At 45.1% G+C, this 20,457-nt stretch overlaps 1 protein-coding gene across 11 annotated transcripts in view; it reads left to right on the top strand.

Moving 5' to 3' along the window:
• KIAA2012 (KIAA2012 ortholog) overlaps positions 1 to 20,457 on the top strand; it is a 103,123-nt gene that overhangs the window by 74,988 nt on the left and 7,678 nt on the right. For 10 of the 11 annotated variants that reach the window (XM_074967938.1, XM_074967936.1, XM_074967933.1 and 7 more), the window contains 4 exons: positions 10,950 to 11,043; positions 13,784 to 13,958; positions 14,985 to 15,123; positions 18,243 to 18,619. In XM_074967938.1, coding sequence (XP_074824039.1) covers positions 10,950 to 11,043; positions 13,784 to 13,958; positions 14,985 to 15,123; positions 18,243 to 18,619 — 785 coding nt within the window. The remainder of the gene's footprint in view (positions 1 to 10,949; positions 11,044 to 13,783; positions 13,959 to 14,984; positions 15,124 to 18,242; positions 18,620 to 20,457) is intronic. The other variant, XM_074967937.1, reaches the window with a different exon arrangement.

Consider the following 20,457-nt stretch of genomic DNA (forward strand, 5'->3'; position numbering starts at 1 on the left):
TGAACATCCTTGCTGGTTGATGGAGGCTGGAGTGACCAAGCACTGGGGCACTTTCATCACCAAAAGGCAGCCAGCAGCACAGCTTGCTCTCCTCTTTACACAGTTTGGAGGAGGAGGGAACAGCAAGCCTCCCATCAGCCATGAGAATGACTATTGCCACTGCAGTTTCTGCAGCCAGTCTGAACTGGCCCTGCCAACTGTTTCAATAAACATTAGGAAATGTTCTGTCCTGACCCTTATTAAGTTGTTACGGCTATGTGACAGGCCCCAGCTTTTAAACAGTCCCTTGGAGTAACTACTTCGATGTGGCAGTCCCCCAAGTTGTCTCACTCTTCCTTAAGGGTAAGCCACGCAGCCTCAGTGCCTCCGAGACTGAGCCTCCAGGCTCTAGCACTCTTGCTTCACACGGTGAGCTCTGTCCAGTGGGTCCAACTGAGACACACACCTGGTCCGAGACTTTTACACTCTTCAGGGACCAATGCGCCTCAGCAAGTATTCACAGTGACACCAGGCAGCCTTTTCAAAAGAGTTGGATTTATTAGTCAACTAGAACACAGCATCGGGAAATCCTTAGGGCTTACACTACCGCTTAATTTGATCTAACTTACGTTGCTCAGCGGTGTGAAAAAGCCACCCCCTTGAGCAATGCAAGTAACAATGACTTAAGTTCTGTCCACACCGGCGCTATGTTGGCAGGAGACGCTCTCCCAGTGACATAGCTTCTGCCTCTTGCAGAGGTGGAATAATTATGCCAACGGGAGAGCTCTCTGCCATCGGCATAAAGCATCTTCACCAGACGCACTGCAGCTGCGCCAATGTAGTGCTTCTACAGTAGACTACCTGTTAGGTTAACATGGAGAAATAAAGGTGAAGACATAGTCCAATCTGGCCAAGCCAACTCTCCCCACCCTGCCAAGCTGCCATTGAATCCACTTTTGGCTGTCTCCTGTTGTCTCTTTTTCAGTCCAAGGTGAGAGCTGCTGAATCCCTGCAAAAGCCAACTCTTATCCCAGTATCCTGACACTTAAGAACATAAGAGCGGCCGTACTGGGTCAGACCAAAGGTCCATCCAGCCCAGTATCCTCTCCTTTGACAGTGGCCAATGGCAGGTGCCCGAGAGGGAATGAACAGACAGGTTATCATTAAGTGATCCATGCCCTGTCACCCAATCCCAGCTTCTAGCAAACAGAGGCTAGGGACACCATCCCTTCCCATCCTGACTAATAGCCATCGATGGACCTATCTTCCATGAACCTATCTAGCTCCCTTTTGAATGCCGTTATAGTATTGGCCTTCACAACTCCCTCTGGCAAGGAGTTCCAGAGGTTTACAGTGCGTTGTGTGAAAAAATACTTTCTTGTGTTTGTTTTAAACCTCCTACCTATTCATTTCATTTGGTGGCCCCTTGTTCTTGTAGTATGAGAAGGAGTAAATAACACTTCCTTATTTACTTTCTCTATACCACTCATGAGTTTATAGACCTCTATCACATCCCCCCCTTAAGCACCTCTTTTCCAAGCTGAAAAGTCCCAGTCTTATTAATCTCTCCTCATACGGAAGCCGTTCCATACCCCTGATAATTTTTGTTGCCCTTTTCTGAACCTTTTCTAACTCCAATATATCTTTTTTGAGATGGGACCACTTCTGCACGCAGTATTCAAGGTGTGGGTGTACCATGGATTTATACAGAGGCAATATGATATTTTCTGTCTTATTATCTATCCCTTTCTTGATGATTCCCAATATTCTGTTCGCTTTTTTGACTGCTGCTGCACATTGAGTAGATGTTTTCGGAGAACTATCCACAATGACTCCAAGATTTCTTTCTTGAGTGGTAACAGCTACTTTAGACCCCATCATTTTATATGTATAGTTGGGATTATGTTTTCCAATGTGCAATACTTTGCATTTATCAACATTAAATTTCATCTGCCATTTTGTTGCCTAGTCACCCAGTTTTGAGAGATCCTTTTGTAGCTCTTCGCAGTCTGCCTGGGACTTAACTATCTTGTTCCACTGTCTTGTTGCAGAGGCACACTGAGTTCACATGCTCCATCTGCTGGTGTTTCCCATTGTTAGGTGTTCATTGTTCAGTCCTTGGAGTTCCCATTTTCTTTTCTGGATCCTCCACTGATATGGTCAGTTTCAGTCAGTCCTTTAATAACCTGACCCATTCATTCACCCCAGACAGTTACGACACAACACTTCATAACGCTTGCTCTGCCCCAAGAGCAGATTTGACCCTTTTATACCCTCTGGGTAGCAATGCAGAGTACAGAGGGAAACTGAGGCATACACAGGCATCATAAAAATATTACAGAAAATTCCCACTTCATCACAGACAGCTTTATATCGCCATTTCTTCCAACACAGAGGGTGCTTCAAGTGTCTGTGTCTGGTAGAGATCAGGTCTTGCATGGGAACAAGTTTGTGAAAGCTCAGTCTGGATAAGAATGAGGTGACAATGGTTGGCTGGAGAAAGGAACTGGAGAATGTGGCAAACATTATATGGGCAAATCTGACTGGAGCTGTCTGTGCTTCTACTAGTTGTCATTCAAGTTCACTATGGGAGGGCAGGGGGGTTGTTAGATTGCCAAGTGCTTTTAGACGAGCACATAGCAGGAGTGAACTGAAATCTGGAAAATTCCTTCCTCACCACCCTTTCAGTGTCTCCCAGTCATGAAAACCAAGGAACTGTCAGGCACCATTACTTTTCTCTGGAACAGATCCAGGATTGTAGTATGGAACCTATCTCTAGGCACAGAGTAGAGGCATTATAGATACTCCTTGCTGGGAGGCACTTATGACTTGTCATTTGTTCACAGTTCATCAGTGGGAAGTGTGGCAAAGAAATCTGGGCCTCATTTTTCACTGGCCTCCAGCTTGTGGAGCCCTTTAATCATGTGCAAAGGGAATGTAAAGAGCTACGCTTCTAATGTGGTAGTGCTTTACACACACTTGGCACAGGTTTCAATGACTACACCAGCCAGTAGAGAATCAGGGCAGGGAGAAAAAGATATCAGAGGCTTGATAGGTTAATGATAATCAGGCAAAAGATTAATAACCTGACTCAGTCTCATTGACTTAAAGTGCCAGCTGGCTCTGCATGGGTACAAGGGAATGAGAGGCCACAAGGAGCAGTCCCACAAATACAAGGGCCAGCCGCAATCAGGATGCAGAGTGCAGGGATTGCATGAGACTGGTGTCACTGGTGACTGTAGCCTCCCCAAAAGTGGTAGGATGTAACCAGAGCCAGGGCCTTATTTCTCCTTTGCATTGTCAAGCAGAGCCGAGCTGGTACCGTGGGGAGCACTAAAGGTATGTCTACACTGCAATTAAACACCTATGGCTGGCCAGGGTCAGCTGACTCGGGCTTGCTGGGCTCAGGCTGCGGGGCTGTAAAATTGCTGTGTAGATGTTCAGGCTTCGGCCCGAGCTCTGAGACTCCACAAGGGTCCCAAATGTCTACACCGTAATTTTTAGTCCTGCAGCCTAGCTCTGAAAGCCTGAGTCAGCTGACCCGGGCCAGCCACAACCATGCTGGGGGTCTTTTATTCCAGTGTAGACATAACAGTAGTGCCACCGTAACACTTCAGTAGAGCACCTGCTTTCCCCTGAGCCTTTGGAAGAATTTTGGCCGTCAGAGAAATTTCTCCCAGTGACCTGCACTGTGGTATGATTCTTTCTCAGCCCCTACAATCAGGCTAGTAGCTAAAACCCATGAGCTGGCCCCAAGTAACTTAAGTCAAATTTTCATACCTGAAAGCCTCAAATTGGGCCCCTAAATCTATATTTAGGCACATAAGTGTCCTGCTTTCACAGGTGCTCCGCAGCTGCAGCTCCCGTTGACTGCGGCCACCTGTGCTGGAAAGTTACAGGACATCATCTTGTACTTAGTAGGTCACATTGCAAGCAAAGACACGGGGAAGCGCCATTCACTGTTCCATTCCTTCAGGCCCTAAGCCAGAAAAGGCTAGGAGCGCTACAAAGGGTAGTGAGTTCAACACCTGGAGGGAATGGATGCTTGATGTGTTACTTTATAGCAATTCCTCCAACCAGATAGTATCCTGTGGGTGTCTTGCCCAGTCCTTCAAAGCCAGAAAGATAGTGACTGCAATATTGGGTCTGAAGTCTGAGTGGAATAAAAGCAGAGGGAAATGGAGAAGATCCTTAGGACTCTATCAGGGATATGGAATACTCTTGGGGAAAAGTGAACAGGTTTAGGAGGAGGAGGAGAAGTGAATTGACATTGATTTTCTTTCCTGTATTTTACAGATACAAGACTTCTGTACATATATCAGACTATAACCACTACAACTGAGTGATCTCACTTCTCTCCTGCTGTCTATAACATTAAAGAAAACAGGGCAGTGCATAAGCAGGAGAGTTTCATTCTCTTATCTGTGATTCTCCAGCATTTGTTAGCTAAACCTCTTAGCTCCCCCAGCTATCCATTACTCACACCAGGGAAGTTCTTAAAGCACACCTTTTCACACAGCATGAGTTTTATCTCTTAGTTGATTTCGCCTTCTGAACTCCACACACATGGAATTTCTTGTTAGTAAGCCCATAACGGCTATACAGTCCCACTTCTGAAGGCTCCCGCTAGAGCTGTATCCAAAGAACTCATTTTTTAGGTTAGTTTCTTTTCTCCTCCAGACAACAAGCCACCAAAAATCCCTAGATCTTTTACTGCATAGTGGTGCTTCCTGCAGCGCAGATGCGAAGACAAGAAGCTGAATTTGCTGGAGGTTTTAAATCTCAAATCAATATGGTCATACAGGAGAGTCTAGGTGAAATCATTTTCAAAGGCCACTGAGAGGGGAGGGGAAGAGGGGAGAAGATGTGGATATATCTCAGGTCTTAGGTACTGTAGTATGTCACAAGCTTCCTGTGATTAAATGAAGGTGTGTCATTGGGGGTTTCTGTTTTTTTTTTTCCAAATATCCCTATATTTTTGCCTGGTTCATTGTGACCCATTGTCTTACCTTGGGGGAAGTTCCCATCATAATACCATTGGTGCTAGTCCACCATAGTTAGCAACAGCAAAAGCACTAGCGTAGACTGGCTGCCAAGTTTTTACCACAATGCTCTAAGCCACTCGTTCTCGGGGGCCACAAGCAGGTTTCAGGGAGTCCACAAGGACTGGGCTTCAGCCCAGGGTGGCAGGGTTCGGGCTCGGTCTTCAGCCCCTGGCGGTGGGGCAGGGAGAGGGAGCGTCACCTCCATCCTCTGACTCACCTCAGCAGGCTACGCAACCTGTCTGAGTTCGGGGGAACCAAAAATGGCAGCGTCACTGCAGAAGAGAGACCTCCCCGTCATCAGAAGGGGTTGCCTCATAGCCATTGATTCCACGAGCAGGCAGCAGCTAGCCATGGAGACACACCACTGCTCTGCTACATCAGCATTTCATGGAGCAGGGCCAAATGGAAGGCAGAAATCTGGGGGTCACATGACCCTGCCTGTGCCCCCCCCCCACATGGGTCACCTCTGGTTGGGAGTCCACAGGTTTGTCTATTTTAGTTTAGGGGTCTCTGGATAAAAAAAAAAAAAAAGGGTTTAGAACCACTGCTCTAAGCAGGGCCAGATGACCAAGTATTAAGGATGCTGGTCTCTTCTCTGCACTAGCGCTCTTGCTGTAACTGTCACTGAATTGCAATGGTGGGAGACTTCCCCAGAAAGGTTCAGTGTAGATACAACTACAGTGTACTCCCCACTACCTTTAATATAGACTTAGCATTGTCAGCACCCCCAGCACTCCTCAAATACCATCCCCAGGATTGCCCCACAGTACTGCATGTGATCTGCACACCACACATGTGCTGCAGAGAGTGATGTGTGCAGATCAGGCAGCACAGACCCAGCGGTGGAAGCTGCCAAGACAACATTACCAGCAAGGTTAGTTTGGGAGGAGAATGCCAACTGGCCTTAAATATCAATTACAAGTTAATTAGGTTCTCGTTTTAAATAAAGCTATCACAGGCCATTTAAAAAAATTGTATTGTTTGGTAAGGGAGAGAAACAGAACGGGCAAAGTGGGGAGAAGCAGCAGCTAAGGCAAGAGCCATGTAGCACTCTAGCGGTTACAGCAGGGGAGTGGAGTATCAGGACTTCTTGGTTTTATTCATGTGGCTCTGTAACTAATTTGCAGTAATTTATATTAAATCACTTAACCCCTCTGTGTCTCAAACTATCAAATGGGGATGCCTGCCTACTGCACAGAGGTGATGTGAGAATTTCTTAAAGTTTGTAAAGTGTTTTGAGATCCTCTGAAGGATGGTCTTATAGAAATGCAAAGTATTGAACATTATTGAGAGACTTGGTCTTTTTAATGTTCTGGGACTTCTGTCAGAATTTTGGGAAAAAACAGAAGTGCTCTGGATGAGTTAGTGCCAATAGACATGTGACATCCTTCTCTTCTGAACTCCTCCCACCTCGTAAATCAAGTGGTTCAGGCTTTCCTTCTACTCCCAGTTGCCTCACTTGCATCTCCTAAAATCAGCACTTAGTTATTATTTGATAAGCAGGATGGTGTTTGGCAGGGTGGATTTCTCTCACTCTGTTTTCCTCTCACTCTTTACCTGGATTTTTTGTTTGAAACTTTGATAGTGAAAGATGTGACTGTTGTCAGTAAAGATGTGCTTTTCATGCTGGCATCACGTCTCCTCAGGGCTGTCCCTAGGTTTTGCTGTGTATTACACAAGTATCACATACAGATGGGGTGCTATGCGGCTCACTCCTCACCTGTGACTAAGGGCATGTCTAAACAGCAAAAGCCATGCACAGGCTGGCCTACCTAAGTTAGCTTGAATCCAGCTAGCGCAACGCAGGTCACAATAGCAGTGTGCAAACAGCACAGCATGGACTGGGTGAGCCAAGTATGTAGCCAGAGTCCGTGCTGGCCTTGTATTACCTGCGCTATCTCGATTCAAGCCAGCTTGGGTAGGCTAGCCTATGCAGTTTTTGCTGTGTAGACCTATCCTAAATCAATACATCAGCCAACATGAGGGAGCTGTGCAGCTGTTGCCTTTCCTTACAGGCAGAAAGACAATGGGAGTTGACCTCTCGAGGGCAGGAAACAAGCTGTGTGAAATGAGTATGATGAAATCTAAACCTGTGCAAATCTTATTTGGTTTCACATTTCATCACCAAGCTAACTGAAAGGTTAGCTAAGGTGAGAGAGAACTGGGCCCAGTTGATGATTTTGTATCAGTCATGTGCAGGGCCAGATTAACCTTTTGTGGGCCCGGCCCCAAACGTATTTATGGGCCCCCATGGAGGCAATGGAGCATGGCGCGGGGAAGTCAGTCCCCAGAGCAAGGGGCCAGCCAGGGGCAATGGGGCATGGCATGGCAGGGGCAGCCCTGCTCTGCACAGCCCAGTGCAAGGGCACTATTTACAGACCAGCAGTTGCCAGACGCACAGTGGCCTGCCCGACCCTGTGCTACCAGCATGCCCCTTCCCCTTGGGGGCAGGCCCAGGCCACACCACACAGCCCCCTCACCCAATACCCCATAGGCTCTGACTCCATGGGTACTAAAAATAGTGTGTGCTGAGCACCCACCAGCAGCCCCGCCATTTAGCTCCTCCCACTCTGTTCCAGAGCCTCCCTCATGCCGCTGATCAGCTGTGGGCAGGAGGTGCTGGGTGGGGAGGGGCAGGGGCAGGAAGAGTGGGGGCGGGGGGTGCTCGGGGAAGGGTGTGGAACGGGGCAGGAAGAGGTGGGGCTGGGGTCTTTGGGGAAAGGGTGGAATGGGGGTGGGGCCTGGGGGAGAGTGGGGGATCAAGCACCCCGGGGAAATCAGGAAGTAGGCACCTCTGCCACACTCCCTCAACTCCCTATGGCCAGAGACCTCAAGGACCAGCTATACCCAGCACCCCCTCTGACCTCCCCCCAATGCACAGTGACCTGCACAACACCACCTCTGCCCAGCGCCCCCCTGCCCACAGCCCCACCACAACTGCCCAGCACCCCACATAGAACCCCCACTCTCTAGTGCCCCAACAAACACAGATCTTCCCAGCCCCCTCACAGCCCAGCACCCCCCTCACAGAGACCCACTCCCCCAGGCCCTGCCTCCTGGTCGTACTCACTGGCCCTGCTGAAAGGTGACTGTCTGCCGGGCTGAGCCAGCAGAGCAGCCAGGGCTGGTCCCGGGGTGGAGAATTGCTCCAGTCCCTCAGGAGTGGTGCGATCAGCCAGGCCAGGGCCTGCCCTGGCCAATCTCCCTCAGGACTGGAGGGCCCCAGCCAAGCCCCCACACTATCCCCCACCCCACAACTGGCCAAGACTGGCCAAGCTTCTGCACCAGTCCCAGACAGTTCAGCTCCGGGGAGACAGGCAGGGCCCCACAGATAGTGGGAAGCAGAGACTGCCCGCAGCCAGAGGTGCACTGGGGTCCAGCCAGGGGGCAAGGAGGAGCCCTCAGCAGGCCGGTGGCCCAGCAGAGAGGAGCAAGTGATGGGCAGTGGGGGAGCCAGTGGGCAGGTGGGGTCTATGGATGCAGTGCAAGCGGAGCAGGCTAGGGCCCCTTCTGAACAGGGGCCCGGGTCCATGGCGCCATTGTAAACCCAGTACTGGTCATGTGACATTCATGGTTTGGAAGTTTTCAATGTAAAGTGAGAGGAGACTCAGGTTTGGCTGAGTTCTGGTTTGGGATTTTTAGTTCATTCAAGCTCACAAAACGAAATCAGAGAAATGACACCCCAGACCCCAGCAAAATGAAACCATCACAGTTTTCATAGTCCTAGAGATGGACACAAGGTACAGGACAGCTGGGAACTTCGCACTTTCATCTTCAGCAGACTCAAGGGCAAATTTAGCCAAATGCAGCGTAGAGTAAGCAGTGCAACTCCCATGCAAGTTTCTGTGCCACAAACTCCATTCTTTCTGTCACTCCTGTAAGTGACACTTGGAGTGTAAACTGATCATAAGACTTGTGTAAATGCCAAAACATAACTTGCTCCCATTTGGCATTTAGTGGGTTGGGTGTGCAAAATGAGTGTAACTTACATGCTGAAACAGTTGAAGAGGGAGGAGTAACAGGAAGGTATAAATTAAACCAGGCCAGATTTTCTATTTTAGTTTAGACTCAACGGCACCATCCCCAGCACTCCTGGGGACACAGTGAGCTTGGCACAAGTGGGTTAATGGCACCTACTGACACTAAGGCTGAATTTGCTTCCCACAGATTTTGATGCAAGTTACACAAGTCACACTCTTACTGAATGTCAGGTTGATAAAAGTTTTAGCAACTTAGCCATTTACAACCTTTTTATACCCCATATAGCATTTATGCCATCATTTGTGACATGTGAGATTGGCCCACTGGACTATTTTGAGACTGTCCACCCTCCCAGATGCTGTCTATGTAAGAAAAAGATACGTTACTTAAAGGCCACATGTTGCAAAAACAAGTGTAGAAAAGCAAAGGCACAGAGCTACAGAAACCATACCGACAGGTTTCAGAGTAGCAGCTGTGTTAGTCTGTATCTGTAAAAAGAAAAGGAGGACTTGTGGCACCTTAGAGACTAACCAATTTATTAGCGCATAAGCTTTCGTGAGCTACAGCTCACTTCATCGGAAACCATACCAGCTTCCTTGGCTCCTCCTGTGACTTTGTCCAGATATTTCTGTACAAAGTACCAGGGAAGGGTCCTTCCATAAAAGAATTTATTTAATTTTAAAACAAGTGAGTTTTTGCAATAACACAGCCTCCTGGAATGGTATAAATCACTGAAAGCAGTCAACACTGTCTGACTTTTTATGCATGCTTGGAACAAGGGCTCTCTCTACTGGTGCCTTAACATCCTGTACCACAGGCCAACTCTACAGAGAAAAGAAGTGGTCTGACATGACAGCTTATTCCTTTAAGAGTAAATCTTACACCCTCCTCTGCAGATTCAGAGCGCCCTCCTGCAGTGAATGCTTCCCAACACTATCCTGTTTATGGGCCTCAACCCCAACGTGGAGGGCCCACCTTTAGGCACAAGAGATTAATTTCTATGTCCCATTCAGTCCTTGGGCTTTCTGCTGAGATACCATCAAACCTGCCAAAAGAAGTGGTAGTTTTTGGCAGCAGCAGAAGATCCTAGTGCTGTGAAGTCCTTTCATGTTTATTTTTATAAACATTCTGGACTTCATTAGAAGTGGCCTCAGAATTCACAATGTGGTCCAGCGCTTTGGGTTCAGCCTGTTAGAGAGCAACAAGGGTCAGCCGCAAAATTCATATCTATTTTTGAAAACAATACCCACCTCAAAGATTGGGGCTGATCCCAGATTACTGGCCTCTAGATTTCATGAAACTTTTTGGAGTTTCAAGACTCAAAAATGTTTAATAAAATCTAGAGATGGGTCTGATCCAAAACCGTCGTATCCAAACCGCCCTCTCCCTACCACAACTTTGGGGGAATTCAAAAATTTTGATATGAATTTTGCTTCTGGCCAAGACAAAAACCCACAGCGCCTCACCAAAGTCAGTGGAGTTACTTTCGATTTATACTGCTGTCTGTGAACAAGAGCCAAATGTAACCCTCACTTCCTAATTAAATGGAATCTGTAATTTACACAATAATGGTTTTCATCTGAACTACATTCTTGGCCTGTTTCTAGAATGGACAGGGAATAACATCTGAGAAAACAGGCAGCAACCTTGAATGAAATGGGACCTCAGCCTGCAAAACTGAGTTCTGTTCAAGCTCTATTCTAAATCTAGATTGAAGGATATTTAAGTGGATTCTAAATCTGGCAAAAATTATTTCTCCCACATCTTGTCTTTGGACGCTTGTCCATAGGAAATGGTCACATGCCACCAATGCTATTCACTTTAAACTATGTTAAGCATGGCTTTAAAACAAAAGCACAGATACACGTATAGCAATGATACTGAGTAGTTTCACCAGTTATAACCCTGACTTGGAGAATAAGAATAATGTTTTTACTTTTACAGATCCAGATAAGCAAATGGATGGAGCACCTGGATCCTATAGTAATTCACACCTGGGATCCTATGGGGGCCATACAGTGAGCCCTACTGAAGAAATGTGAGTAGTAGGTGCTTTTTTTCTTTTAATTAAAAAAAAAGTTTCCTTTTTTGCATCCTACCTTGGTTTTCAATTACATTTCATTTTTATTGGAGAATAGAAATGCAGGAAGCTGAAATTGATCTGTAGCCAGGGGCTTTGAATCTTGATTAAATTACTTTCTAGTGAGCACTGAAACATCAGGGTAGAATTTCTCTCTGATCATGACTTACTTAAGCATATTAGGTACTGAGAAGTACATTCCGAAAGGATAGAGGGCACCCACACTCTCTTGTTATACAGAGTCAGAAATAAAGTTCTCCTCAGATGAGGGGATATGACTAGAAGGAACTATGAGGATGGGTCTTGCATCATACCCTAAAGATGATTAGACTCTGGAGCATGATGCAAGACCCTCCTATAACCAGGGTTGGGAGAAGAGGAGGAGACTCTGTGAAGTCTACTAAGGACTTCCCTGTGAAGATCTAATTTAACTCAGAAGTGCTTAGATGGTACAGTATTGGGCACAAGAGGAAACCCAAAACAGCCAGACAGTAGTAGTGTTTAGGCACTTTGATACCAAAGTGATAAGAGTTTTTGAAAAACCTCAGATGGAATTACATGTCTCTCCTACTTATCTTACCCCTCGCCCCTGTGATGCACCTGTAAAACTAATGGATATCCAAGGTTACATCACACTGGTGCAAACTCCCTTGCTTTCATGAATTTAAAATAAATGCCCCCCCCTCCCCACACACACAGTGCTAGAGCTTCAAATCAAGCACTCTGTGTCCCAGAAAGCAAGGAGCAAACTGATCTGTTGATAATAAGCACACTTTGGAAATATGCCTTTGAGGCACTCTAACTCTCTTAAGCAGTGCAGTCAGAGAATAACAGATCTTTCTGGACAAAAATATTGTTTCCTACTGTAAATTAAACTACAGGCAGGGAAATGGACTACTGTAGCCTCCTCTTCCTCTCTGGTCTCTGCATCTCTCATCTTTCCCCTCTCCAGACCAGTCACTTTTGCCTAGAGGCAATCAATTAACTTGAGTTAAAACAGAACCACAGACTCTTGTCTAGACAAACCCCAAAGTAAGAAGGAAAACAAACAGTGGTGGATTACGCAGAAAGTCCATTACTGAAAATTTACTAAGAAGTCTGGATAACACTGAGCTAAATTCTTCAGTATGTTCTGTCCGCTTTGCACTGCTCTGGTGATGCAAAGCAGCTGGTGACACACAGCAGCCAACCATTTAAGCCAAATTTGTGGTTGCTTTGCATCAGTGAAGTGGTGCAAAGCACCTGGAACCTACTAGAGAATCTGCTCGAAAAGGAAAAGGTAAAGATAAGATCTTAGACACACAGAGGTATAGAGAAGTCACAGTGTCTAGTTGAAGGAACAGACCTCAATGAGATTGCATTGGGTGTACGTCAAGGCAGAATTTGTCCTTGTCATTAAACATTTTCTTCTGTTAGTACTGTAGGTTTCAGAGTAACAGCCGTGTTAGTCTGTATTCGCAAAAAGAAAAGGAGTACTTGTGGCACCTTAGAGACTAACCAATTTATTTGAGCATGAGCTTTCGTGAGCTACAGCTCACTTCATCGGATGCATACTGTGGAAGCTGCAGAAGACATTATATACACACAGAGACCATGAAACAATACCTCCTCCCACCCCACTCTCCTGCTGGTAATAGCTTATCTAAAGTGATCATCAAGTTGGGCCATTTCCAGCACAAATCCAGGTTTTCTCACCCTCCGCCCCCCCCCCCCCCCCACAAACTCACTCTCGGTTAGTCTCTAAGGTGCCACAAGTACTCCTTTTCTTTTTGTTAGTACTGTAGTTTATCATCAGATAAATCACAGCCCCTCACTTTTTTAAACTCATTTGTTATATGGAAGTTTCAGCTTGAGCTAGAACTGCTACACCCCCTGCAAGGAATTATCATTATTTATTTCTTTGAGTATAATGTGGTATTATGTCCCTTAGCTCTGGTATTGCTTTGACTGCTAGAAGAGCAGTAACTTGCATTAAATGAAGGTGTTTCATTTAGAGCATGGATTGAGATCACGCCTTTTGGATTCTATTCCCAGCTCGGTTGCTGACTCACTGTGAGACTTTCAGCAAAATTCTCATTCTCTGTCCCTCAATTTATTATAATTAGTTATTTAATAATTTGTATACAGCATTACCTACCTGCATGGCAGATAGATGCATTGAATACAATACGGTTTCATACTCAAAAATACGTACAATACCTGCTTCACAGAGGTGGTGTGAGATTTTGTCACCTGAGCGCTTGTAGTTCCCATTAACTTCAGTGGAAGCTGTGAGTACTAAGCACTTCTAAGAGCCAGGACATTGAAGTCTGTAACATTTTTTAGATCTTAAGATGACAAGTGTTACAGGAGTGAAAAGTATTTTAATATGTATGATTTTGCTATTAAATGGCCAAGGCACCCACCAATCAGTCTTTGGATCTTTTTTACAGCACAAAAGAGAATGTTACTTGCTTTCCTCAGTAATGAGGAGACAAGAGACCTCCAAGCAGAAAAAGCAGCTACCTGCTGGGGCCATTACAATTACATAAGTTGTTCACTATATGATATTGACAGGTTACTCCAAAGGCTTTCAGGGCTTGCAAGGGAAAAAAGAAAACGCATCAGCTTTCCCTACTCCTTCATAAGGAGAGACTCTGGAGCTCTAAGAGTTTGCCAAAATCTTGGTCTAGTTATTTGTATTGCTTTAATTTTAAAGGGGTCAAGACTCTGAATCTGGTAACTATCTCATGGGACCTTCCAGTCATAGGGTGATGCTACAAGAGAATGTTGGAGTAACCATGAGTCATTCTGAAAAGCAGCATGTGACAGAAGGAGAAAAGACCACTCTGCTAAAGGAGCTCTGCAAGCAAACTACTGCCAGCATCAATGCTGTAAGTATCACAGGACACATCTCCAGTAGCAAAATGCCTATTGCGTCCTCCTCCTGGAAGGGGTTTGAGAAGAAAGTTAGTATTATTCATACTGGTTATTTACATTAGAACGAAACGGACACTGACTTCATCACTTACAGCCTACCTCAGACACAGAACACAGTGCAATAAGGAAATAGCCTCTGGTTCATGTTACCAAGTCAGACTCAGTTCTATACCAAAAGGATAGAATTAGGAAAGCACAGAATAAGTCTAGTGCTATCAAAGGCCAAATAATAAATACTGTACAGGACTGACACCAAGTGGACATGATAGAATTGGTACTCCACCACTAATCCCCCAGGTGCGCTGCCTCTTTGGGGCCAGCAGCCTTGGTGGACACACCAGCAACAGAGAAGAGGAATGCTATAAACCAATGTTTCCAAGGACAATCCCATCCTTCCCTGCTGCCTGTTTTTGGTCCAGAAACCTGTAGATTAATTCAGGGTGAGGTGGAGCAGTGGGAACAGAGGGAAGGGAATGATGGATGGTACATTATGGGTGATTGTGGGCACAGTGAGTGACCTATCAGGAATAAAGCTGCCCTCCATTTTGTTATACAACTTTGACAGCTGAGTAATAAACATAAGCTTTTATTCTAGCATGGGTACGAAACATCTTATAGAGGAAAGCTATTTCCGTCTATATGCCAGAAAGTCACTTGTCAGTGGTCCTGAGAATATGGGTAATTCCAAAGTGCCAAGGCAATTTCTAGACTGATTCCAAAGTGTGATTTTCAGAAGTGGTACCATAGGAAAGCCTTTAATGTGGGATGCTCCAAAAACAATACATGTTTTTGCTACAGGTGTGGTGAAGTTCCACTGTGCCTATGAAAAAAAGATACTCTTCTGTATCATTTCATTCTGAACAGTGTTTGAGGTAACTAGTGTGGGCTGCTTGGTACAAAAAACGTATATTCTTGTTTTTAACTAAATAAATATAACTTATCAGTATGTTTCGGATAAACACTATTACTGTCAATTCTAGTTCCAGGACACAGAAGTTGCAAAGAACAAAACCATGAAAAAGCAGAGAAATGAATTGACCAAGATGGACCCAGTATCCAAAGCACAGAAAAAGAGCAGTAACAAAGACAAACGACACAGCAGAGAAGAATTTGTTGTAGGTAAGAACACACATGTAAAGAAAAAGTCTCAGCTCTAGTATCCTACTTTTTTACACATGTGCACACACAAAGAAATAAGAGATCTGGAAGAAATATCACCAGGAGCAGAATATTAGAACCAAGATCTGCAGCACTGAAAAGATAATATTTTTATGGTGCTTTTGTTTTGCTCTCTGCTCAAAAGGTCCAAGGGAGATTCTGGCATTTAGTTCTTATTTTTAGATGTGTGATCAGTTTTTATTAAGATTAATTCCCTTGCTATTTATCGTTGAATCAGCTAAGGCGAGCTGTCACTGCAGCAGAAAACAGCTGTGTTGTAACCATGCATACCTAGAAGGAAATATCTTCTGTTTTGCCAGAAGCAAATAATTGTATGTAGTTTTGCAAATAGACATGGTTTGTAGCTAGGTTTTTCCTCCAAGGGTGATTGCAGTGTAGCAAAAAAGAAACATGCATACTGAGAGGTGCACATTTATGGTAACTGCTCTTCCTTTTTCATGTTATTTCTACATTATTGCTTATTTGTATTTCAGTAGCACCTAGGGACGGAGGTTCCCATTTTGCTATTCAGTGTACACAGATTAGCCTCCTGTCTTAAAGGTCTTACACTGCAAACAGACAAAGGAGTGGGGGTGGGACAGAAAGAGGAAGTGACTTGTCCAAGGTTATATAGCGGGTCAGTGGCAGAGCTAGGAAGAGAACCCAGGTCTACTGGATCCCAGTCCAATGCTCCATCCATTAGATCACACTGTCTTTTGATATTTTTAGGTGCATTCTCTCTTGTTGTGAACAAATGCTAACATCAGCATTTCATAATAATTTTTGTCTAGAGAGATAAGGCCTCAAGCAACACCTTCAGAAGAGAAAAATACAACTAATATAGTTAAGATTGTTGTTTGATATAAGAATAATAATTAGATAGAAAATTACAGTTGGCTGTCTCAAAAAAAAATCTAATAAAGAATTTCTGGATAATTGTTCTGACATTAATCTCTAAACATTGACAGAGCTATCTTCCTTATTTTTAATTTCATCATTGTAGTAATAAAGGCATAATGTTTTGGCTCTTTAAATTGACCTAAGCTGAGCAGGAAACACGACAAAACCAGAAAACCAAAAGCACCAAATTCTTCTTTTCAAAATCACTAAATTCTGTGCAAGAGGGAAATGTTCATGTCTAAAATTAGTGTTTAGAAAAAAGTTTATGTATCATACCTAATATTTACACTGCCTCCCAATAAACTAACACCAGCTCCCTATAATAAAAATATGGAACAGATTTGCCTATGGATTTAAGTACTTGTATTGTAAATGAGCACAAAGACAACTAACTGCAATATTGGTAAAAAAAAAACGAGGAGTCCTTGTGGCAGCTTATAGACTAACAAATTTATTTGGGTATAAGCTTTCATGGGCTAGAACCCACTTCATCAGATGTATGAAGTAAAAGATACAGGAGCAGGTATAAATACATGAAAGGATGTGGGTTGCTTTACCTAGTGTTAGGTCAGTCTAACGAGATAAATCAATTAACAGCAGGATACCAAGGGAGGAGAAATAACACAAGAGGTCCACTTCCTAGACACTACAGTGCTAATAAGCGATGGTCAAATAAACACCACCCTATACCAGAAACCTACTGACCGCTATACTTACCTACATGCCTCCAGCTTTCATCCAGACCACATCACACGATCCATCGTCTACAGCCAAGCTCTACGATACAACCGCATTTGCTCCGATCCCGCAGACAGAGACAAACACCTACAGAATCTCTATCAAGCGTTCTTAAAACTGCAATACCCACCTGGTGAAAAGAAGAAACAGATTGACAGAGCCCGAAGAGTACCGAGAAGTCCCCTATTACAAGACAGACCCAACAAAGAAAGTAACAGAATGCCACTAGCCATCATCTACCGCCCCCAACTAAAACCTCTCCAGCACATCACCAAGGATCTACAACCTATCCTGAAGGACAGCCCCTCACTCTCACAGACCTTGGGAGACAGGCCAGTCCTCACTTACAGACAGCCCCCCAACCTGAAGCAAATACTCACCAGCAACCACACACCACACAACAAAAAACACCAACCCAGCGACCACACCCTGCTACAAACCCCGGTGCCAACTCTGTCCACATATCTATTCAAGTGACACCATCATAGGACCTAACCACATCAGCCACACCATCTGGGGCTCGTTCACCTGCACATCTACCAATGTGATATATGCCATCGTGTGCCAGCAATGCCCCTCTGCCATGTACATTGGCCAAACCGGACAGTCTCTACACAAAAGAATAAATGGACACAAATCTGACATCAGGAATCATAACATTCAAAAATCAGTCGGAGAACACTTCAATCTCTCTGGGTCACTCAATAATGGACCTCAAAGTGGCAATTCTTCAACAAGAAAACTTCAAAAACAGACTCCAACATGAAACTGCAGAACTGGAATTAATTTGCAAACTAGATACCATCAGATTAGGCCTGAATAAAGACTGGGAGTGGTTGGGGCATTACAAAACCTAAACTTAATTTCCCCAATACTAATTTCTCCCTACTGTTACTCACATCTTCTTGTCAACTGTCTGTAATGGACCACTCTCTTACCACTTCAAAAGTTATTTCTCCTCCCTTGGTATCCTGCTGTTAATTGATTTATCTCGTTAGACTGACCTAACACTAGGTAAAGCAACCCACATCCTTTCATGTATTTATACCTGCTCCTGTATCTTTTACTTCATACATTTGATGAAGTGGGTTCTAGCCCACAAAAGCTTATACCCAAATAAATTTGTTAGTCTGTAAGGTGCCACAAGGACTCCTCGGTTTTTTTGCTGATACAGACTAACACGGCTACCATTGAAACCTGCAATATTGGTGACATCTGGAAAACATTCTGCAACTTGATTAGAGATCAGGTTACAGTGGGTTGGCTGTATCAGCTGACACCATGGGACGTGTGCAGGAATAAAAATTTAACCGCTTTTGGAGGGACACATTCTGGGCCCCTGCCACAGCCCCAGGGCTGGAGGAGTTCTGTGCCCCTGCTTGCCCCCCCTTGTGCACACCCTTGGCTGACACAAATCAAGATTTGGAATTAATTTCTTACAGGAAAACCAAAACAGAAAAAGGCTGATGAGAAAAGAACATCCTCTCTCAGGAAAAAGACTACTAGAGTCACAAGACAAGGGACCATCCAAGAACCAAAGCATAAGGAAGGAGGACAGGAAGCAGAAGAAGCTGATCAGAGCAGTGCGGCTGCTGGAGATGAGGAGTTACGTGACGACAGCAGCCCTTCTCCCTCCAGCTCTCCTATTAAGGACCATTTGCTCTCTCCTGAGAGCCCTCGGTTTTGTTTTGAGGATTATGGCAGTCCTTCTGGGTCTAGTCCAGTTCCCATTCACAAAATATTTACTCAGACTCGCCCAATAATCACCACAGTTAGTGGCACTGAATTGGATGCAGGCATAAGCAATGAGGTTTCAGAGGTAAGAACTGGGGTTTTCCCTTATGGTCAGAGATAAGAAAGAATGATTCACTGAACTGCCTTTTAGATTCTAGGATTGCAATAGGGACCTACCTGGTCTGGCTCAGGGCCCGCTTCAGATTCCTTCATCTTCCATGGTTCTCTCACCCTCAACGCGGTTCGGCTACTGAGGTGACTTAGCCCTCTAGCAGATCACAACAAGCCCACCCCTTCCTGTGTATCAAGTCCAGACACAAAACAAAAATCTTCTGCTCCAGTCTCAGCGCGGGCCCAGCCTTGCCTTATAGAACACCTGTCTTCTCTTTCACCATTGCTCTTCCGTTCCAACTCTGCCATTCTCCTGAGCTCAGCTCCAGCCCTTTGGGGCTCTGCTCAGTCCCTCCAGCTTCTCCCTGATCACGGCGTCACATCACTAGATGGCACTGCAGACTGTTTCTTAGTCCTCTGTAGCAGCTGAGGGAACCCACGCTCATGCCCACCCTCTTCTACAGGCTCCCAGGCCTAGGAACCCAAAACAACTGGGCTTACTGCCCGTCCATCACGTCAGCTACTCTGATTCTCCTTCCAAAGGCTTATTTCTGACTGCCAACCCTCCTGCCCGCCGATCCGCTCCTGATAGAGGACTGATTCCCCAGGCTATTTTCCCTGTTTGGCTCCCCATTTGACTAAACGGCCAGCTGCTCATTTTCCTGTGGGCCTGCTATTAGCCATAGGATGCCCCATCATGTGACTTTGCTCATTCCTCTACTTGGAGAGGCAAGCTCTCTAGCACTCTGCTGCTCAGCCCAAACCCCTTAAAGGACCAGACCTTTTGGTTATTGCAGGTCAACAGGTTATTCACCTCACGGCAGTCCCTGTCTATTACAGGAACAAGCAATCACTTGGTGAGATTTATGGCTGGTGAACTTAGAACAAACAAAAGGAAATATAGCAGTGTAGTCAGCTTGTGAGCTTCACTGCCACCATTACATTAAATACTGTAGCTAAGGAATTTAAAAGGCTGCATAATATTATGACCAATAACAACATGTGTGATTATGTTTGCTGCAGTAAATATAACAGATTCTTTACCTTCCTGCTATGGGAAAGAGACCACTGCCCTTCAAAAACAGTCGTCCCTAGGCTGGTAGGAGAAGCCTGGGGAACATGGAAGGATATGAAGTCAATTAATCCTCTCGTTCTGGGTCAAGCAGGCTCAGTTGTCCTTTCCCCAGTGTCAGCTGTGATCTGCCCCCTTGATGAGAGTTCTACCCTCTCTGGAAGCCCTAGCATGGTCAACACCTAGCCTTGAGCCCAGCCCCGGACTGTATTGTCCCAGGCTCTCTCCTTCTCTTGTTTCACCCCTCCCAGGTTCTTCTATTTTCTGTTTCTTGATGGGCCTTTCCCACAGCTCCCCTAGGCTCTCTTAGTGGAAAACCCTGCACCAGGTTTCAGGTCAGATATCTATGAATCAACCTCGCTCACTCACACGTCTGAGTGTTGCTTATGTTCCTTGGCACTCCTTCCCACTTCCCAGCATGCTTTGTAGTACCCTACCATCCTATAACCCTAGGGAGACTACAGTTTTCAGAATGCCAGTCTTTCAAGGGCAGGACTCAGAGCAGGGATAAACAGGCCCAGGCCTGTCCTTAAAGGGATAGTAGATCATGTGACTGTGAAGAATAACTGAATCTTGTGCTTCAACAGGTGCAGACAAAAAATTTTATTTGGAGAGGCTAGAGTTAAAAAATAATAGCTGCTGTCTATCACTTCAATGAGCAGCTCTGTAGCATAACTAAATTTGTCCACTTTTAATAGAAAGATGAATAAGCTTCTGTTCCAAATTTAGTATTTCCTTCA

Source organism: Natator depressus, chromosome 11 (genome assembly GCF_965152275.1).
Source record: "Natator depressus isolate rNatDep1 chromosome 11, rNatDep2.hap1, whole genome shotgun sequence".
In the NCBI taxonomy this organism is placed as follows: domain Eukaryota; kingdom Metazoa; phylum Chordata; order Testudines; family Cheloniidae; genus Natator; species Natator depressus.